Here is an 18,779-nt window from a genome sequence, read left to right as displayed (position 1 = left end):
TTTCATCGTCCCCATATGCTAAGGAGAGGGTCCTCTTGAGAGAATTGAATTTGTTGTCATTCTCCACTGCTAATTCTTCTTGTTTTGGGACAACTTCATATCGGCAATCGCTATTGTTGTCATTGTTATTGCTGAAATTGTTTTGAGAGAGGTTGGAGGACTAGACTTGAGGTAGTCTACCGCTGTTTCCATTGCCATCCATGGCTTCATCGTTTAAAAAACCATCTATGAAAGGATCGTCACTCTCCAATAACCCACTGAAAGAGGCAATTTTGGGCAGTTTCAGTTTGTTTTGCTGATCAATATCAGGCAAAGAAGCCATCACTTCATCTGCACTTGGTGATTCATCTCATTCTACCCCTTGTACTCTCTGAGAATGACCATTTTTCTTGAAAATTCGACATAGCACCCAATCATCAAGCTGGACAACAATAGTGCCATCAAAATCAAGAATACCAATTTTAGTTGAATGAATCAATTCCTATTCATAAAGAATCAAAACACAAGAACTGTGAAAGGAAAATCATTCATATTGATCAATATTCAAGAAGACATCACTTTGTAGGGTGTGTTATTTGTATTTACACAATTGATTTTTTTGGAGTAGTCTACCTAGGTGAAGGAATTGCCCAGTTTCCGTCGTCGCCCAGAAAATCGTCCAGCTTCGGCCGTCGGCAATCCCTCCATCCTCTGCCACCCTCCCCTAGCTCTGCCACCCTCCGTCCACCGCTCCGCATTCATTTCCTGACAGATCGGATCAGAGCTGGAAATCTTGACATTCTCTGACAGATCGGATCGGCGTTGGAATTGCCGTAGCGGAGAGTTGATGTCATTTCCAATTCGAAATGGAGGAATTGCTAAACCGCGGGCTGCTCCCCCAACCAACACGACTCGACCCCTGCAGCTCACTCACCTTCCTCCTCGACTCGGCGCCTGCAGCTCACCACAAAACTCTGACCTAGGCAATTCCTCCGATCTGCAGCTCACCACGCAGGGGACGTCACCTTCAAGTTCAGGCATAATTGTGTGAGTGCCGATTTTTAATATTTGTTGGTAAATTGAACAGTGGGTGCTTCACAAGGACTCTATCCACCACGAGGTGAGTAGAGTTCATTCTATCCACCACATGCTAATGTCGAGCCACAAGGACATACGGTTAAGATCCATTGTGAAGCCAAACCAGAGTATTTCTTAGCTGCTCGTGGTGATGTTACAGTGCTTGCGCTGGAAAACCCACATGATCCTCATCAGGTATGTTCATCAGTTTGAGCTACTTTATTTGAAGCTCGCTGAAAGCATTTGTTCATCTAATAATTGATGATTGATCACTATCCTTATTCCCCTGTTTGATGGAACCTTTTGTCAGCAATGGATCAAAGTAGATTCATGGGGCCTTCGAGTCAAGGATGAAGCTGGCTTCCCAGCGTTTGCCTTTGTGAACAAGGCCACCAAACATGCTCTGAAACACGGGGATAAAGAATGGGACCAGGTAAAACTTTCTATTTCCCTTTTCCTTTTAGTTTCATTGTTTAATATAGCCTCTCCTCTGGATATGTAGAGAAGTCTTATTCACTGCAATGCTATAAACCACCTTAACTCAGGGTTTCGGAATGCCAGGGTCTTGGGCATTATGGGCTGCAACAGAGCTGTTTACAATGGTGGTCCCCTAATCCATAGTTTTTGTTGAATGTTATTGAACAGATATACTTGGCAGATTATAATCATGACAAGGCAAAGCAGTCTGTTCTGTGGACCTTAAGTGCAGATGTTGGAAATAGGTATCAATGTCTGAGGCCTGTGAACAACATTAATTTGAATATGGATGTGAAAGCTGTAGATAGCCATGTTGGAGGAATACGTGATGGAAATGAACTCATCCTCTTTGAGTGGAAGAAATAGAGCAACCAGAAATGGAAGCTCCAGCCCATCTATTGTAAGAAATCTAACAATAACAAGTTGTCATTCAAGCTCTTTATTGAAAGTAGCATCATTTCTGTAAGTTTATCAATAGAAAGGATGGAGGGTTCATGCTACTTGAAAGTTTATCATTTCTGACATTTTCTGTAAGTTTTTCTGGCATCATTGTCCACATTCTTTTGTTTGCAGGTTTGGTTGTTCATCATAAGTTTGCTTGGCCTTGCACCTCTTGCTGAACGTATAGGCTTTGTCACCGAGTAAGTGAAAAATTGCATGTTATATGTACATAGGTTACGTGTAATCTATACCTTGTACTACAATTGTTTATACACTTGGAATGGTCACTGCAATGCAGTGACTTCATAAAATATTATGTTTGTTGGTTCTACAATCTAATGTTTTGTTGTAAATTGTTGCAGACAAATTGCATTCTACACTGGACCAACAAGTGAGATTCTTATATGTATATGGACTATGTAATCATATTTGTAGATACAAGATATGAGCTAATTGATATATATGAGAAAGTGTTTGACATTTCGAAGTAACTGATGCAAATATATTGTTAATTAATTCTCCTATAGTTGGTGGGCTGCTCAACGCCACATGTGGAAATGCAACAGAGATGCTCATTGTAGTGTTTTCACTTTACCATGGCAAGACCAATGTGGTCAAGTATTCTATACTAGGCTCTGTGCTTTCCAACTTACTTTTTGTGCTTGGCACATCTCTCTTTTGTGGAGGAATTGCCGACATGAAAAAAGAACAACGGTTTGACAAGGCATGTGATATATTTTTATTTTTTCTTTAACAACCTAGGCCACCAAAACAAGTCCGACCTGCTCATGATATTAATTCATTAGGGCCTAACCATGGGTTTTGTATCGCTATATGACGTAGGCTATTTCTGGAATCGACTCCAGTCTTCTCATGATGGCTTCACTGTGTCTCATGCTACCCTTGGCGCTTCAACAATCTATGGCATATAGTGAAGCAGTTGTATCAACATTACAACTGTCTAGGGTCAGCAGCATCATCATGTTGATAGCTTATGCTGCATATTTGTTCTTCCAATTAAGGGCACACAGACAATTGTTTGAAGAAGGCCCATAAACAAAGGAGCTTTTTCTTTGAATCCTCAGCAACAAGAATTCTTTGTCTTGGGTGGTTCCACTCCATCCCCATCTCCATATACATCCATAATTTTAACTCTGTTGAGAGACAATTAAGACTTATAGGAATCTGAATTCAGCATATTCTTACTCACATTAGTGTAAATCTCCTTGACCACAATTTGGAATGCATGCAATACATTTGTATTATCCAGAGCGAATTCATAGTCAAATGAATCCATGCATGATTGACTACAAGCAATGGCTTATCTAATCATGATTCAGAGTTTGGAGGCTGCCAATTTGACTCAGAGAAAGAGGTAAGTGACGCTCCAATGGTAATTGGGGATCTCCTTCTAGATTTGCAGGACACTGGCTTGGAGCTTGCAGCTCTGGATGAATCTACGTCAAATGGAAAAATTTTGTATTGTCTCAGATCGAAACTACAATGTGTCTTGGAAAGGAGAGGCAAAAATGGTGATTTTTGGCACTCTAAATGTCTCGATTTCTTAGTGGCATTGTTTGATAGACGAGGCGATCATGTTGAAAAGTGGCTTCACTGCAACACTGCAGAATTTTCTGGGAATGCTGATGTACAAAAGTTGCAAATGGAGGCAATTTTATCACTTGCAGAACTGAAATAGGGACTCTATGTATGTGTTTGTAAATGCTTTGTATGTTTTTGGTGATGTGTTCTATAGAAGGGCCATTCCTCTGATCACTCTTGTATGGGTAACCATTGTTGCGATGAAAAGTGCACATATTGCTCTCTTGAATCACACCAAGGAAATGAATTGGAGGAATGCCGAAATTTGGCAGGTCATGATGGGAGTCATGATTGCAAAAAGAAAAATCATACATGTATGAAGCTCTATTCTTTATTTGATAAATCATCTAATTGTAACAAATTTTGTTGCTTGAAGGTTGGCCATGAAGGATACAAATTGCTACAAATTGGAAAATGCCTACAAATTGTTCATTCTAATAAAATGAAAAGTTATTTGCAGGTGGGATGTTGTCTTTTAACAAGTATACTTCCAAGGGTTGCCAAACTAAAGTCCCCATATGGATTATTAAGCAATGATGCATTTGAGATTAGGACAAATTCTATATCCGCATATTATTATACAACCTTAACTAATGCATTGACTAGCTTTTCCACTAGGCAATCAACTAGTGTAACAGATTTCACTTCGAGTGAATCTTTTCCAATATAATTGACTACAAGAAATGGCTTATCTAATCACTTGACTATGAATTCTCATGGTGAATCTGATACAAAAATTCCATCTATAAGGGACATTTGTCTTCTCCAGTGGTTGACTAAGACAATTGAAGTTGTCGATGTTAATGTAGGTACGATAAATGACTCAAGAAAGACTTGATAGAAATAGTGTGTTAGTGTTGCTTTCATGGCATGTATCCTAAAGGAATTGATCTCAATAGACATTCAGATGCATAAGTTTAATCTCAATGGGAGAACAATATGACTAAAGAGTGCAATTCCTTTGATGAAAAATAAAAGTTGAGACTTAGTTCCCCAGGCATAAAGAAATAATGTGATGAAATGTCTAATGGCCTACAAGACTAAATTTACCATCTGCAAGTGTTATTGAGAAACATAAATTTACTCGTGACAAAAATCTTCTCTCAACAAGATCATATTCATATTGACTACATTGAAATCTTTGCACCTATTGCAAATATGAACTCTTATCTACTTATTCTTTCACACATTATTCATTCTCTATAAGAGTTATAACATACATCAATTGGATGTCAATAGTGTTTTTTTACATGGTGTTCTCACTGAGGAGATTTATATGGACCAATTTTTTTACATGGTGTTCTCAATGAGGAGATTTATATGGAGGAACCCAAGGCTTTGAGAAGGGCCAAAATCTTGTTTGTCTACTAAAGAAGTCCTTTTACACTTTGAAGCAAGCCTCGATAGTGTGGTATAAGAATGATTGATTATTAGTTTTGGTTTCAAGCATCACGAATTTGATTGTAGTGTTTATATTTTCCAAATGATGATACTTACATGTTGGTGACTTAATCATAAATGTGCAAGTGATAATACTTACATGTTGGTGACTTAATCATAAATTGAAGTAGTGTCAACCTAATTTTGGGTTTGAAAAAACAATAAATAGAGATATTTAGAATTACAAACCTGAGTGTGTTGTATTTTTCCTTATGGAAGCCAAGTTTTGCAAATGGATAACAATATATTTATTTACCTAAATATAAATCCCCATTCATTATACATGTTTAGGATGGAACACTATAAACCATTTTTGGCACCATATCAATCAAGAGAGAAATTGACTGAGTGTGCCCTTGAAAATTAATGGTACTCTCTACAAGAAGACTACTAGAGCCTCATTTACTTGATTCATAGCAGATTTGATATATTATTTGATGTTAGTGTGGTCTACAAATTCATGTAGGATATGAAAGAGAGCTGCTTAGAGGCCACAAAAAGGATTGTTTATGAAAGATACTTATTAGCACAGTATGAAGTACTGCATTAAGAATATGAAACTAGTCAGTTACTTTGGTCTTGTAAGAAGCAGGCAGAACTATTGACCACTAAAATTGAATATAAGGATGCATTTAATGTTGACAAAATCAATGTGAATCCACATAATGGATGAGGTTGGCTCCTCGTTTGAGCAATAGATTCCAATGTATTATGCAAAACAAAATCTTCTTGTTCATAGTAAAATAGTGTATGTGGAGTCTTCATGCCCATTATTTGACAAAATAAAGATATTGTGAATCTTCTTGTTCATAGTAAAATAGTGTATGTGGAGGCTTCATGCCCATTATTTGACAAAATAAAGATATTGTGAATCTTATTTATTGCAAGATAAGTGATCACATCATTAATATTTTTGCAGATTCATTAACAAAAGACAAGTTTACGAAACTTTAAACTATGTTCTGGATTTAAAAAATTGCAATCATGGTAGAGTGTACATAAGACAATTTCACCTCTAAAAAGTTTCAGATAGTTGTGTTGACAAATGAGCTTTGAAACATCAATTTCATCATACAATTTGACCTTTTATGGATATTGTTGATTCACAATGGAAGGTCAAATTACTAATTGGTTAGATTCGTCCAAGGTCGCCCAGTTATGCAAGTCGAAGTATCTAAGATAGGTCCCCAAGCTTTGCAAGTCAAAGTATCTACGATAGGTCCCCAAGCTTTGCAAATCAAAGCATCTGAGATAAAGATCCAAATCCATTTAAGATGATTAATGTTGATTGTTTTTCCTATTTTAGATGAGTTACTTTTAATTTCAAGCCATATATAAATCATTCTGATTGTCTTATCATTAAAATTATTTAGTTATCCATTTTATATCAGGCAATGCTTACTTGTACTTAACACTGTAAAGATATCTTTGAACCCAACATTTTCTTGAAATTCATTATTCTTCGTTCCTGTAAGTCCACGGCTCTCTAACAACCATTACCATTGACTTGAGGACATTTAAAAAACATTGTGATATACTTAAAACCCTAGTTTTAAAAATAAGACATAAATTCCTTGAGAATTCACTTTCTTTAGATCCTTTGAAAGCTCATTTTCCATAGGAGTTCACGATTTGTTGTTAACTATCCTTGGCTGCACTTGGAGATGATACAGCGCATAGCAGCCTCCCATGAAATAACAACAAAAATCTTATAAATCAGACAGAGCAAATCAACATTGCCACAAAATACCTGAAGTATCATCATCGCGGTTACTTCATAAAAAGTGCCAATCATAATACAAAGAACAATAGCACAAACAAGCACCACACACATTTGTAATAAACTTTTATTATTATGGGCTGATAAAGAAACAGAGGATACAGAGCTATACAGAGGCCAACCCCCAGTCAAGTTGATCACAAACAATGAACTATGATCATCCAGAGGCCAACTCCATTGAATTTGCTATACAATTATTTACATATTTTACATCATCAATACAATAGTATAAGAAGTGCAAGTGATCAGAAGTGCCAGTGGATTCAAATGATTTAAGAAAGAAGGGGGAAGCACTGTATTAGCTGATCCAGCAAAAACATACCACTGACCAGGGATCTCTAAACAGAAAGGAGGGGTGCAGTTCCTATTCGATGAAGGAAAGAAAAAAATACCAGCAACTACCGCCAAATTTTCACCTCGTGCTGTACCAATCTCCTACCAAATCACACTCCTTTCAAATTCAGATGTTTAGCCAGAAGTCCAGTAGTATCCAACACCTTCTCCATCAATTTGCCCAATTCTTGCAGATAGACTTGGGATCGTGCCTTCTACTTTTCAAAGGAAACCTCTAGTGGCTAAAAGGAGTATTTTACTTCCTACAAGGCCAAGAAGTGCTAAGAATCTATGTCAAGCACTAGAATCTATGTTAACACTGTGATCCATCAATGGTCTTTACCTGTGTAGTTTGAAGAGTTGTCATTCTGTAGAACAAAGACTATTTATCAGCTTGTAATTTGTACAACTTGTATAAGCAATTCTAGATTAGGTGGATTTAGTTCCTTTCTCCTACCACCACTGTAATTAGCGTTGTCTTCTTTCAGTTCTACCAATTTTTCACACTTCTCTATGATGAGGTCAATTTCACAATTCCTGGGTCATCAAATGACAGGGCCATGTTCGGCCAGTGTGGTGAATAGTTCTCCATTGCTGGTCTTCTGTTCGATGATCAACAAATCATATTTGGAAAATCCTAGTGGTATTGTGCTTTCCAGATCCTGGCATTGCTGTACCCAATTTCTGTCTTTACCAAGGTAATTGTCACAGTGGAAAACAGATGAACGACGATGGTTTTTAGAGAACCATCGTCCATACATACAACCTTCAAAGGCAATTACTTAATTCCATTGCAAGAGGCCCAAAATACAACATCTAAGAATAGGATTTTATCAATCCAAGACTGTAGAGAAAACGCTCTGACTTTGATTTGAAGAGATCACCAAGGGAGAATCGGATGGCAGGTTCCCTTGGAGGAGATTTTGTATGCATACAGTCGTCTTTTACTTGCAATATTGTTAGTCCAATTTCTTGGCGAACAGCTTCTACTGTCTTGGCATCAACGGGGTTTCCAGCTATATCAGTCACATAGAACACATCAGCTACCTTATCACCCTGCGTTGACACCTCTTCTTTTGTAACTGACATCCCATTTTCTCTAAATATGCGAGTCACCTCCGATAGAAGCCCAACATGGTCGTTGGTGCAGAGTTCCAGTCACATAACCTGAATTCATAAAATATCATCAACAAAACTCACACTAAGCTGACTAAAATTTAAAAAGGATCAAATTTGAATGCACCGGGAATCCCAAGTCTTAGGGTTTTGAATAAATTTCCACCATGGATTCGATCCTTGGACTCATACCTCTGATGTTCTTCGTCTAATGGTAGCCTCCAAACACTGAATCACACGCTGCTTCTCTGCTTCTGAATACATGGGGCAACCATCAGTATGCCTGATGTAGCACTCCTGTATCACAAAAGAAAGAACGGAAATAGATACCCCAACTCTTCTTTGACCTAATTTAGATTCAATATTAATCCCATTAGGGATGTGATCTAAAACCACCTATACCTGGTTTAACAAAATCAAATTAGGAAATAAACATTTGAAAAAAAACAAAAATCCAATGAAAAATCAAGTCCCTTGTAAGAAACCATAATGATGAGATAGTAAAACCGTATAGTGCATATTCAGATTGCAATTACAGAGATCAACAGAGAGCTCATTGAGAGCAACAGAGATCCAGATCAAAAAGCAAACAAGTTTACAGAACATAAAATACCTTCTGTCCTGCCAATTACCAAACAAATAAACTATATAATCCCCTGAATCTCTATTAACTTGCAGCTCAGCTGTTCCATGAACAATGAGACACTTGACAAATTTATCACAGCCTCTAGCATGTGGACGTATCCTTGGCAAATGTTTGAACTTGGCAGTGAGAGGATTGACAACAAATAAAGTAAAGTCAGACCGAGCCACCAAAAATAAACCATCACAGGCAGCGTTGAGACCTAGGGTCTTCATGCCCATTATTTGACAAAATAAAGATATTGTGAATCTTCTTGTTCATAGTAAAATAGTGTATGTGGAGGCTTCATGCCCATTATTTGACAAAATAAAGATATTGTGAATCTTATTTATTGCAAGATAAGTGATCACATGAATAATATTTTTGCAGAGTCATTAAGAAAAGACAAGTTTATGAAACTTTGAACTATGTTTTGGATTTAAAAAATTGCAATCATGGTAGAGTGTACATGAGACAATTTCACCTCTAAAAAGTTTCAAATAGTTGTGTTGACAAATGAGCATTGAAACATCAATTTCATCATACAATTTGACCTTTTATGGATATTGTTGATTCACAATGGAAGGTCAAATTACTAATTGGTTAGATTCGTCCAAGGTCCCCAAGTTATGCAAGTCGAAGTATCTAAGATAGGTCCCCAAGCTTTGCAAGTCAAAGCATCTAAGATAGGTCCCTAAGCTTTTCAAATCAAAGTATTTGATATGAAGATCCAAATGCATTTAAGATGATTAACGTTGATTGTTTTTCCTATTTTAGATGAGTTCCTTTTAATTTTAAGCCGTATATAAATCATACCAATTGTCTTATCATTAAAATTATTTAGTTATCCATTTTATGTCAGGCAATGCTTACTTGTACTTCAACACTATAAAGATATCTTTGAACACAACATTTTCTTGAAATTCATTATTCTTCATTCCTGTAAGTCCACGGCTCTCTAACAACCATTACCATTGACTTGAGGACATTTAAAGAACATTGTGATATACTTAAAACCCTAGTTTTAAAAATAAGACATAAATTCCTTGAGAATTCACTTTCTTTAGATCCTTTGAAAGCTCATTTTCCATAGGAGTTCACGATTTGTTGTTAACTATCCTCGGCTACACTTGGAGATGATACAGCGCATAGCAACCTCCCGTGAAATAACAACAGAAATCTTATAAATCAGACAGAGCAAATCAACATTGCCACGAAATACCTGAAGTATCATCATCGCGGTTACTTCATAAAAAGTGCCAAACATAATACAAAGAACAATAGCACAAACAAGCACCACACACATTTGTAATAAAACTTTATTATTATGGGCTGATAAAGAAACAGAGGATACAGAGCTATACAGAGGCCAACCCCCAGTCAAGTCGATCACAAACAATGAACTATGATCATCCAGAGGCCAACTCCATTAAATTTGCTATACAATCATTTACATATTTTACATCATCAATACAAAGGTATAAGAAGTGCAAGTGATCAGAAGTGCCAGTGGATTCAAATGATTTAAGAAAGAAGGGGGAAGCACTATATTAGATGATCCAGCGAAAACATACCACTGACCAGGAATCTCTAAACAGAAAGGTGGGGTGCAGTTCCTATTCAATGAAGGAAAGAAAAAAATACCAGCAATTGCCCCCAAATTGTCACCTCGTGCTGTACCAATCTCCTACCAAATCAAACTCCTTTCAAATTCAAATGTTCAGCCAAAAGTCCAGTAGTATTCGATGCCTTCTCCATCAGTCTACCCAATTCTTTCAGATAGACCTGGGATCATGCCTTCTACTTTTCAAAGGAAACCTCCAGTGGCTAAAAGGAGTATTTTACTTCCTACAAGGCCAAGAAGTGCTAAGAATCTATGTCAAGCACTAGAATCTATGTTAACACTGTGATCCATCAATGGTATTTACCTGTGTAGTTTGAAGAGTTGTCATTCTGTAGAACAAAGACTATTTATCAGCTTGTAATTTGTACAACTTGTATAAGCAATTCTAGATTAGGTGGATTTAGTTCCTTTCTCCTACCACCACTGTAATTAGCGCTGTCTTCTTTCATTTCTACCAATTTTGCACACTTCTCTATTATGAGGTCAATTTTGCAATTCCTGGGTCATCAAATGACACGGCCATGTTCGGCCAGTGTGGTGAATAGTTCTCCATTGCTGGTCTTCTGTTCGATGATCAACAAATCATATTTGGCAAATCCCAGTGGTATTGTGCTTTCCAGATCCTAGCATTGTTGTACCCAATTTCTGTCGTTAGCAAGGTAATTGTCACAGTGGAAAACAGATGAACGATGATGGTTTTTAGAGAACCATCGTCCATACATACAACCTTCAAAGGCAATTACTTAATTCCATTGCAAGAGGCCCAAAATACAACATCTAAGAATAGGATTTTATCAATCCAAGACTATAGAGAAAACGCTTTGACTTTGATTTGAAGAGATCACCAAGGGAGAATCGGATGGCAAGTTCCCTTGGAGGAGATTTTGTATGCATACAGTCATCTTTTACTTGCAAGATTGTTAGTCCAATTTCTTGGCGAACAACTTCTACTGTCTTGGCATCAACGGGGTTTCTAGCTGGATCAGTCACATAGAACACATCAGCTACCTTATCACCTCGCTTTGACACCTCTGCTTTTGTAACTGACATCCCATTTTCTCTAAATATGCGAGTCACCTCCGATAGAAGCCCAACACAGTCGTTGGTGCAGAGTTCCAGTCGCATACCCTAAATTCATAAAATATCATCAACAAAACTCACACTAAGCTGACTAAAATTTAAAAAGGATCAAATTTGAATGCACCGGGAATCCCAAGTCCTAGGGTTTTGAATAAATTTCCACCATGGATTCGATTCTTGGACTCATACCTCTGATGTTCTTCATCTAATGGCAGCCTCCAAACACTGAATTACACACTGCTTCTCTGCTTCTGAATACACGGGGCAACCATCAGTATGCCTCATGTAGTACTCCTGTATCACAAAAGAGAAGAACGGAAATAAATACCCCAACTCTTCTTTAACCTAATTTAGATTCAATATTAATCCCATTAGGGATGTGATCTGAAACCACCTATACCTGGTTTAACAAAATCAAATTAGGAAATAAACATTTGAAAAAAAACAAAGATCCTATGAAAAATCAAGTCCCTTGTAAGAAACCATAACGATGAGATAGTAAAACCGTATAGTGCATATTCAGATTGCAATTACAGAGATCAACAAAGAGCTCATTGAGAGCAACAGAGATCCAGATCAAAAAGCAGACAAGTTTACAGAACATCAAATACCAAGCCCCGGGACAATAACCAGCATATAGCTCTACCATCAACAGGATTATTACATGGTCTTTGAAGAAATCCAAAGAAGCAAATAAACAAAAATAAAATCCACCGAAATCCCTCAAAAATCCTAACAAAACCAAACCAGTATCAGTCGTCCACCACAGGTAACAAAAGTGGGCAGTGAAACATTACAGTAACATATCTTGCCATGACGATATTCGAAGTCCATCATTGCCGGCCAGAGGGGATTTGATTTCAGAGGGGTTCTCAGGCTGAAAATGAAACCCCTTTCGCTGCCATGAGAGCTCAGCATTCGTCCATGGATATGGCGAAATCGAAGACCCCATGGTTTTTTCAGAAACACCTCTGGTTCGTCCCCTGGAAATCACATACTCTGTTGTCGGCGGTTCTTCCCAGTGTTCACCATCGTTTCACCTGTTGAATATCATCTTCCCCATAGTCCTACAACAACAATAAGAAACGCACAAAGAATTGATCCAACGATGGCAAACATTTTAATCGTCTAACATGAGATCGGAGGGATCATAGTAAGACACGTAACACAAGAGGGGAGTTGATTTCAGAGGGGAACGCCTTATGGCGTAATTATTTTTTTATCACGGATCGTAACGCACAAGGCGCAACCATGGATTTCTCTCAGGCAAAGCATAATCAGAGGAATATCAAATCCGAACCTTTGGTTAAAATGTTGACATGGGTTAATTAACCCGAGGTTGAAATAGGAAACCTTTGAATAATAATAAGCATGGTTTATAATTTCTATTGTATTGTGAAAATACACTACACTCTATAACATTAGAGTGGATGACTAACTTTTCCTTTTCAACCTAATTCGCCACTTTATAGAATAATTTTTCATTGTTGCATGTACCAATCCATGTAGATTCTCAGCCTCCGTGGATTGGTATCAGTCTCTATCACTTTTTATTTATTTCTTGTCAAGGAAAAGGGCTCCATGCTCAACACACCAATGCTTGCTATCACTTCAATGAATAACAGTACATTGAGTGATCCGCTCCGTCTCAAAGTCAATGAAAATTGCAAAAAATTTAGAGTTTAAACATTTCCTATGTGTACACTTGCTTTGCAGCTTGGTCTAATGCATACACTTCCTCTTGCTCTCTCTTAGTTCTAATGCATACACTCCTTGTTCTAATTGTCTTGAACAAGGTCGGATGAATCCTAACGTAGTAGCAATGATGTGAACACATAGGAGTAGTCCTCTTCCTTTAATGACGAATGCCTAGGAACAATTATGTCTATATAATTTTTTGGTGTTCATTTGCATCAGTAATAGGAATATCTACACATCCATATGTGTTCTTTGAAAAAAGTTCAGTTACCACAAAAAAAAAAAAAAAATTGGTTGATTTATAAAGGAAAAAGGAGAATGAAGTTACTACACTATTGATAACTACACCAATATGCATGTTTATTTTAGAAAAGTTATTCTATAACTTTTAATTTAACTAACAATAATTATTAGTTGAATGGTATGGACATAATTTCCATGAAATATTCTCTAATATTCATAGTAGTATGCACAATTAAAAGTTGAGATTTATCTCCAAAGTAGTTATGTATTATTTTCCCTTTTAATTATTTAATTAAAAGGAAATCTCATATGAACTGAGTTATGAATTTTGGGTATTTGGTATTGATAAGCTAGAATATTGGCCCATGGTATTATAAAAAGCATAAAATCTCCATAGTGAAATAAGTTTAATTGTTTTGATACCTATTATAGATTGATGCCTATAGAAATTTACTTTTCATTTACTTTATATTGCTATACTACTTTAATACATGTTAGTGGTTCTAACGAAACCAACTCATTATAATAGTTGATATGACCCCTTATAATTCAAAGGTACCAAATAATCCACTGAAACCTGTTCACTATCTTTGCCATCTTATCTCAAGGTTAGAGATACAGAATATGTTGTCATATTTCTCTAGTAAAATAAAAAATTTCTACTTCCAATTCAAGTTTAAGAAGGATATCATTAAATTTGTTATATGTTCACTATCTTTGCCATCTTATCTCAAGGTTAGAGATACAGAATATGTTGTCATATTTCTTCAATAAAATAAAATAAAAAATCTACTTACAATTCAAGTTTAAGAAGGATATCATTAAATTTGTTATATGGTGTTTGGAAGTTGAAAAATCCATTTGCAATTTTAAGATTGTGAAATTTTCAATTTTCAATTCTATTAAATTTTTAATAAAACGTATTAAAATTATGTAGGAAGAGTGAAATGAATACCTTATCGAATCATTTTGGTATCACAACATGGTGTTTAACTCCTCTACATATACATGAATGGAAAAAATGAAAATTTAGTCATATTGTAATGCAAGAACCTTAGAAGCAAAATGTAAGATGTAGCTATTGCTAGTTGACGAGGTAATCTTTTGGTATTTACTACATTGAACAATCAACATTGGAAGAACTATAAGGTGAATGATGGCTACAAATGCCATTTCCTCTTGTAAAGGACGAATGCTTCGAGGCACCCAGTCTACAATTTATAATCATACATCGTCAATTTTCTTCCTGGTGAAGTGGAAATGAAAAGAATATAGTACTAATGAGAGGTCATAATATGATCCATGTCTACTTTAGACAATGTGTAATAGCGAAAACAATAAAAAAACATAGACCCGATATCATCTTCGATTAAGACATCCATACTGTTACAGTTTTTTAGAATTATTCTTCGAGTTAGTAGTATAACCATTGATAATTATCACTATGGTCTTAGCTATAAGAAAAGAAAATCCTATAATCATGCTACGCACTTAAAAAACTTATGTTTTTCATATTATATTTTTTTTAATGGTCGAAGGTTTTTTATTTTTATTTTTTAAATCAAAATGTAGATTAATTTTTAAGGGAAAATGTTCAATATATATTTAGCTTTAATATCTATGAATGATTGTAGTGTATTAAAGAGTTTGTTAAATTGCATAGAATTTTAATAAATATTAAAAAAAATAGATTTGTGGCTCCCTGCCACCAATTTTTTAGGGATTTGAGATTATTCCAATTTTAGTAAATTCCTCCTTGATAAGCTTCTCAGTATTATTTATAACATTTATTTATATATAACCCAATATTATTTAGCAAGGTCCATTACTTTTAATAAATTTAATAAATTATATTTGTAGCACCTAGCTCCCACCCACCATTTTTCCAGGGATTTGAGATTATTCCAATTCTAATAAATTCATCCTTGATAAGTTCCTCATTATTATTTATAACATTCATTTATAATTCCATTTTTTTATTAAGTTAAAGTTGACCCATAACCTTTTTATATGTGGTTAATCATGTAAATGTGTGCATTAGTAAGGAATTCTTTGTGTTACAATAGTTTTTTTAGTTATATTTATGAAGTCTTCCGCTATATCAACCACACTAATATTTTTGATGTGGCTGTACTAGTATATATTATAATTATATTTTACAAAGACTATGTTTCTCATACCATGTTATAGATAGATGTGTCTATTTCATAATAGGTCTTAATTTCCAAAAATTATTATGGGGATGGTATGAACTTATCCTACATAAAATATTTTAAATTTCTTAATAGTATTCACAAATCAAAGGTTTCGATCTATCTCCAAAGTAGTTATGTCATTTTTTCCCTTGTAATTAAATTGATTAATTAGAAAAATAAATGTCATATGAGCAAGTGCAATTTGAAATGAGTTATTGTTTTTATGACATGTGGTATTGATAAGTCATATTATTGTAACAAATCCTATTTACATTTTAAGAATTTCCATGATAAAGTGGGTGTGTTTCTTTGTGCTTAACAATCTTATTACATGTTTTTTTTTCTAATATATATGTTCAACTTATATAATAATAATATAATTTAGTTAATGTTTAGGGCAATGGGCATGTCTATTTTGGAATAGAGCTTACATATATTAATTTAATTATCAATAATTATGAGGTGGATGGTAGAGATTTAAGCTCCACAAAATATTCTATAATATTCATAATGGTATAATCACAAAGAATGAGATTTATCTCCAAAGTAGTTCGTATTTTTTCTCTTTTAATTAAATTGATTACTTAGAAAATGACATATGAACAAATATTGTATGAAGTGAGTTATGGTTTTTGTGCATTTGGTATTGATAATCCATGATGTAGGTCAGTCATTTTCTTCATTCAAAATTTGATGATGAAATGCAAACTAGGTATTGATTAAGGCACAAATTTTATACATGAACTCCTTGCTATATATTGAGACGCAAGGATTTCCCTTTGGATGTATGTGTATTTAAAAGTCATTTTGGACTTGATCAATGGAAGAACTAACTTAAGGGTCCTTTATTTGGAATCATGGAAAACAAAAATTTGTCAACTATAGAGGTAATATGATGATGTCAAAGTTATTCATACATTAAAATAAAATAATACCCTGGTGGATATGTTATTTGAGAAAGCTTTGATATTAGATGTTGAGTTAGTTTCCATATTAGAGGTGTCTAATGGTAATGTGTTATCTGTTTTGTCCTTTAATTTTTTTGATCCAATTCAAATAGGATTACGTTAACTTTCAAGATATGTTTGAGGTCTCAGATATATTTATGCCATAAAGCATTCCCTCTCAAATCAACTCCCCTCTTGTGGCACCTGTCTTACTATGATTTGTCTGATGGGATATTAGACGATTCAAATACTTTCCATCGTTGGATTAAAGATCTCGTTATAACTGAAATTTATATTCCCTCCTTGAAACTGAAACCATATGAATTGCAAGTTGATGCTCGATGACCCTCCTCGGAAGCCTTGCTCAGAGGATGCTCAATGCCCCTCCTCGTAAGCCCACCTCTTTCCCTATTGAAGGAAGCATTATTACTCTCTCTTCTTCGGTAGTGGGAAAAGATTCACTAAATTCACACGATGGATCAAATCGCTTCGATAAATTTTTTGAACAGACTTGTGGGTTTTTTCCCGAAAAGTATTATCTATTGCACAAGATGCATGATTTAATTGAACGCAGAAACGGAGATCCATATACCCTCGCCCCAGAGCTGGGAAAAAAGTACTTACAAAACCAAGAGCTGATGTAGTAAAGCTTGAAGTCAAGGAGGGTGAGGCCAGCTTGAAGTCAAGGAGGTCAAGCCCAAGTTGGGTGAATCCAACGCAGTAGATGTTGCATGCCCACAAATGAATTTTCCACTATAAGCATCTTCTATGAAGCCTCCAAGCAGGGGAAAAACTATTGTGGCCCCTGTCTAGTAGTTGAAATTTGTAGTAGAGGCTACAACCCCTTCATATAATACATTGGTCAAATAGATGATGAAGTTTGAGGCAAGGGCATAGTAAGTGATCCTCTCTCTAAATTCAACTCCTGCACAATGTATCAATCGGTTATAACTACAACTGTAGATTGTTGGTTGGCTTAGTAAGCTATTAGAACGATTTTAGTTAAATTATGAGTGTTTTTACAGTTTCCTACAATGCTTCTTTTCATTGACTCACCTAGCTCCATTGTTTATCTTCTTAACTATGGAGTTTTTGCTATTGCTATAGATCATGTAAGACAGTTCCTCATTGTTATAGACATTTTTGGGCCCTACAACCCCAAGCATGAAATGTCCATAAATCAAGGGCTCCTAAGTCCCTAAAAGTGTTGTTCTAACCCCTAAAGGAACAAGGTCAACAGATTACAGCTTCTCCCAGAAGTTCTCCATGAAAAACTGCTCAGAATTGGTCAAAACAGGATCATTTCAGCTGCTCCACTGGCCAAGTGCGTTGCATCTCACCTAAATACACTGTGTGGGTGTGTTGCATTTCAAAAATCCCTTCTATGGGGTGTGATGGGTGAGAAATGACAAATGGCAGTGTCATTCTGCGAGGTGGAGAGGCAATGGAAGCTTCCAGAATCTTCTCCTGTGACACTGGCCTCACTGAATTCGACCAAGGATGAGTAAGAGATCATCAATCTCGAAGTGGAAGCAAGAACTATCAGAGGGAAGACACTAATCAAATCATGAGCTGACTCATCTCCATTACAGAAATCTATATATGGATCCCTCATCCCAGAGATCCAGAGGCTGGAATTTTGCATATTGTAAGGAATTGTTGTTGGTCTCTTGAGACAAACATCAGATTGTTGGGTGATCTAAGCTTTGTTTGAGGTGAAGAGGGGATTTTTAGCTAGGAGGTTGATGCTGGGTCAGAACAACTGGTTGTAACTCCTCTTGGCTCTTTCTTGTTTATCAATAAAAGCTATTCAAGTTTTCCTCCATGCTCTAGTGTCATTGACGCTTGATACATTTGTATGGTCAATTTACATCTGATCCTAGATTGTTTATGATTATAGATCCATGTCTTTGTATAGTGCTATGCTACTATGATCTTACATGTACTTTGTGAAGCTGGGCATGCAAGGGAGTAGGTAGTTAACGACTATCAAAGAAGAGAGGAATCAAATCAGGAGATTAGCGTAAGACAGAGGTTGGTCTTTCTGTTCCTCTCTATCTATAATTCGTAAAGGAAAAACAAAAGTAGCTTTTCTCTGTTTGTTTCTAAGGCAGCTGTCACACCT

The 18,779-nt window shown here is 35.8% G+C and overlaps 1 protein-coding gene and 1 pseudogene across 1 annotated transcript; one reads left to right on the top strand and one right to left on the bottom strand.

The window, feature by feature from the left end:
• The first annotated feature begins 826 nt into the window (after positions 1-826).
• Positions 827-2,397, top strand: LOC149193940 (ricin B-like lectin R40G3; annotated as a pseudogene).
• Positions 2,398-7,945: 5,548 nt separating this feature from the next.
• Positions 7,946-12,489, bottom strand: LOC149193939 (ACT domain-containing protein ACR8-like). The gene is made up of 6 exons (XM_089407485.1): positions 12,319-12,489; positions 11,806-11,865; positions 11,401-11,619; positions 8,753-8,866; positions 8,438-8,542; positions 7,946-8,245 (listed from the first exon to the last, which is right to left on the bottom strand). The coding sequence occupies exons 1-6, from the start codon at positions 12,487-12,489 to the stop codon at positions 7,946-7,948; spliced, it is 969 nt and encodes a 322-aa protein (XP_089263611.1).
• Between the last annotated feature and the right edge of the window lie 6,290 nt (positions 12,490-18,779).

The sequence above is a fragment of the Pinus tabuliformis genome, chromosome 2_2 (assembly GCF_031772625.1).
Source record: "Pinus tabuliformis cultivar Carrire ecotype Pingquan chromosome 2_2, CPIR1, whole genome shotgun sequence".
NCBI lineage: Eukaryota > Viridiplantae > Streptophyta > Pinopsida > Pinales > Pinaceae > Pinus > Pinus tabuliformis.
This window is presented reverse-complemented; position numbering and strand designations above follow the sequence as displayed.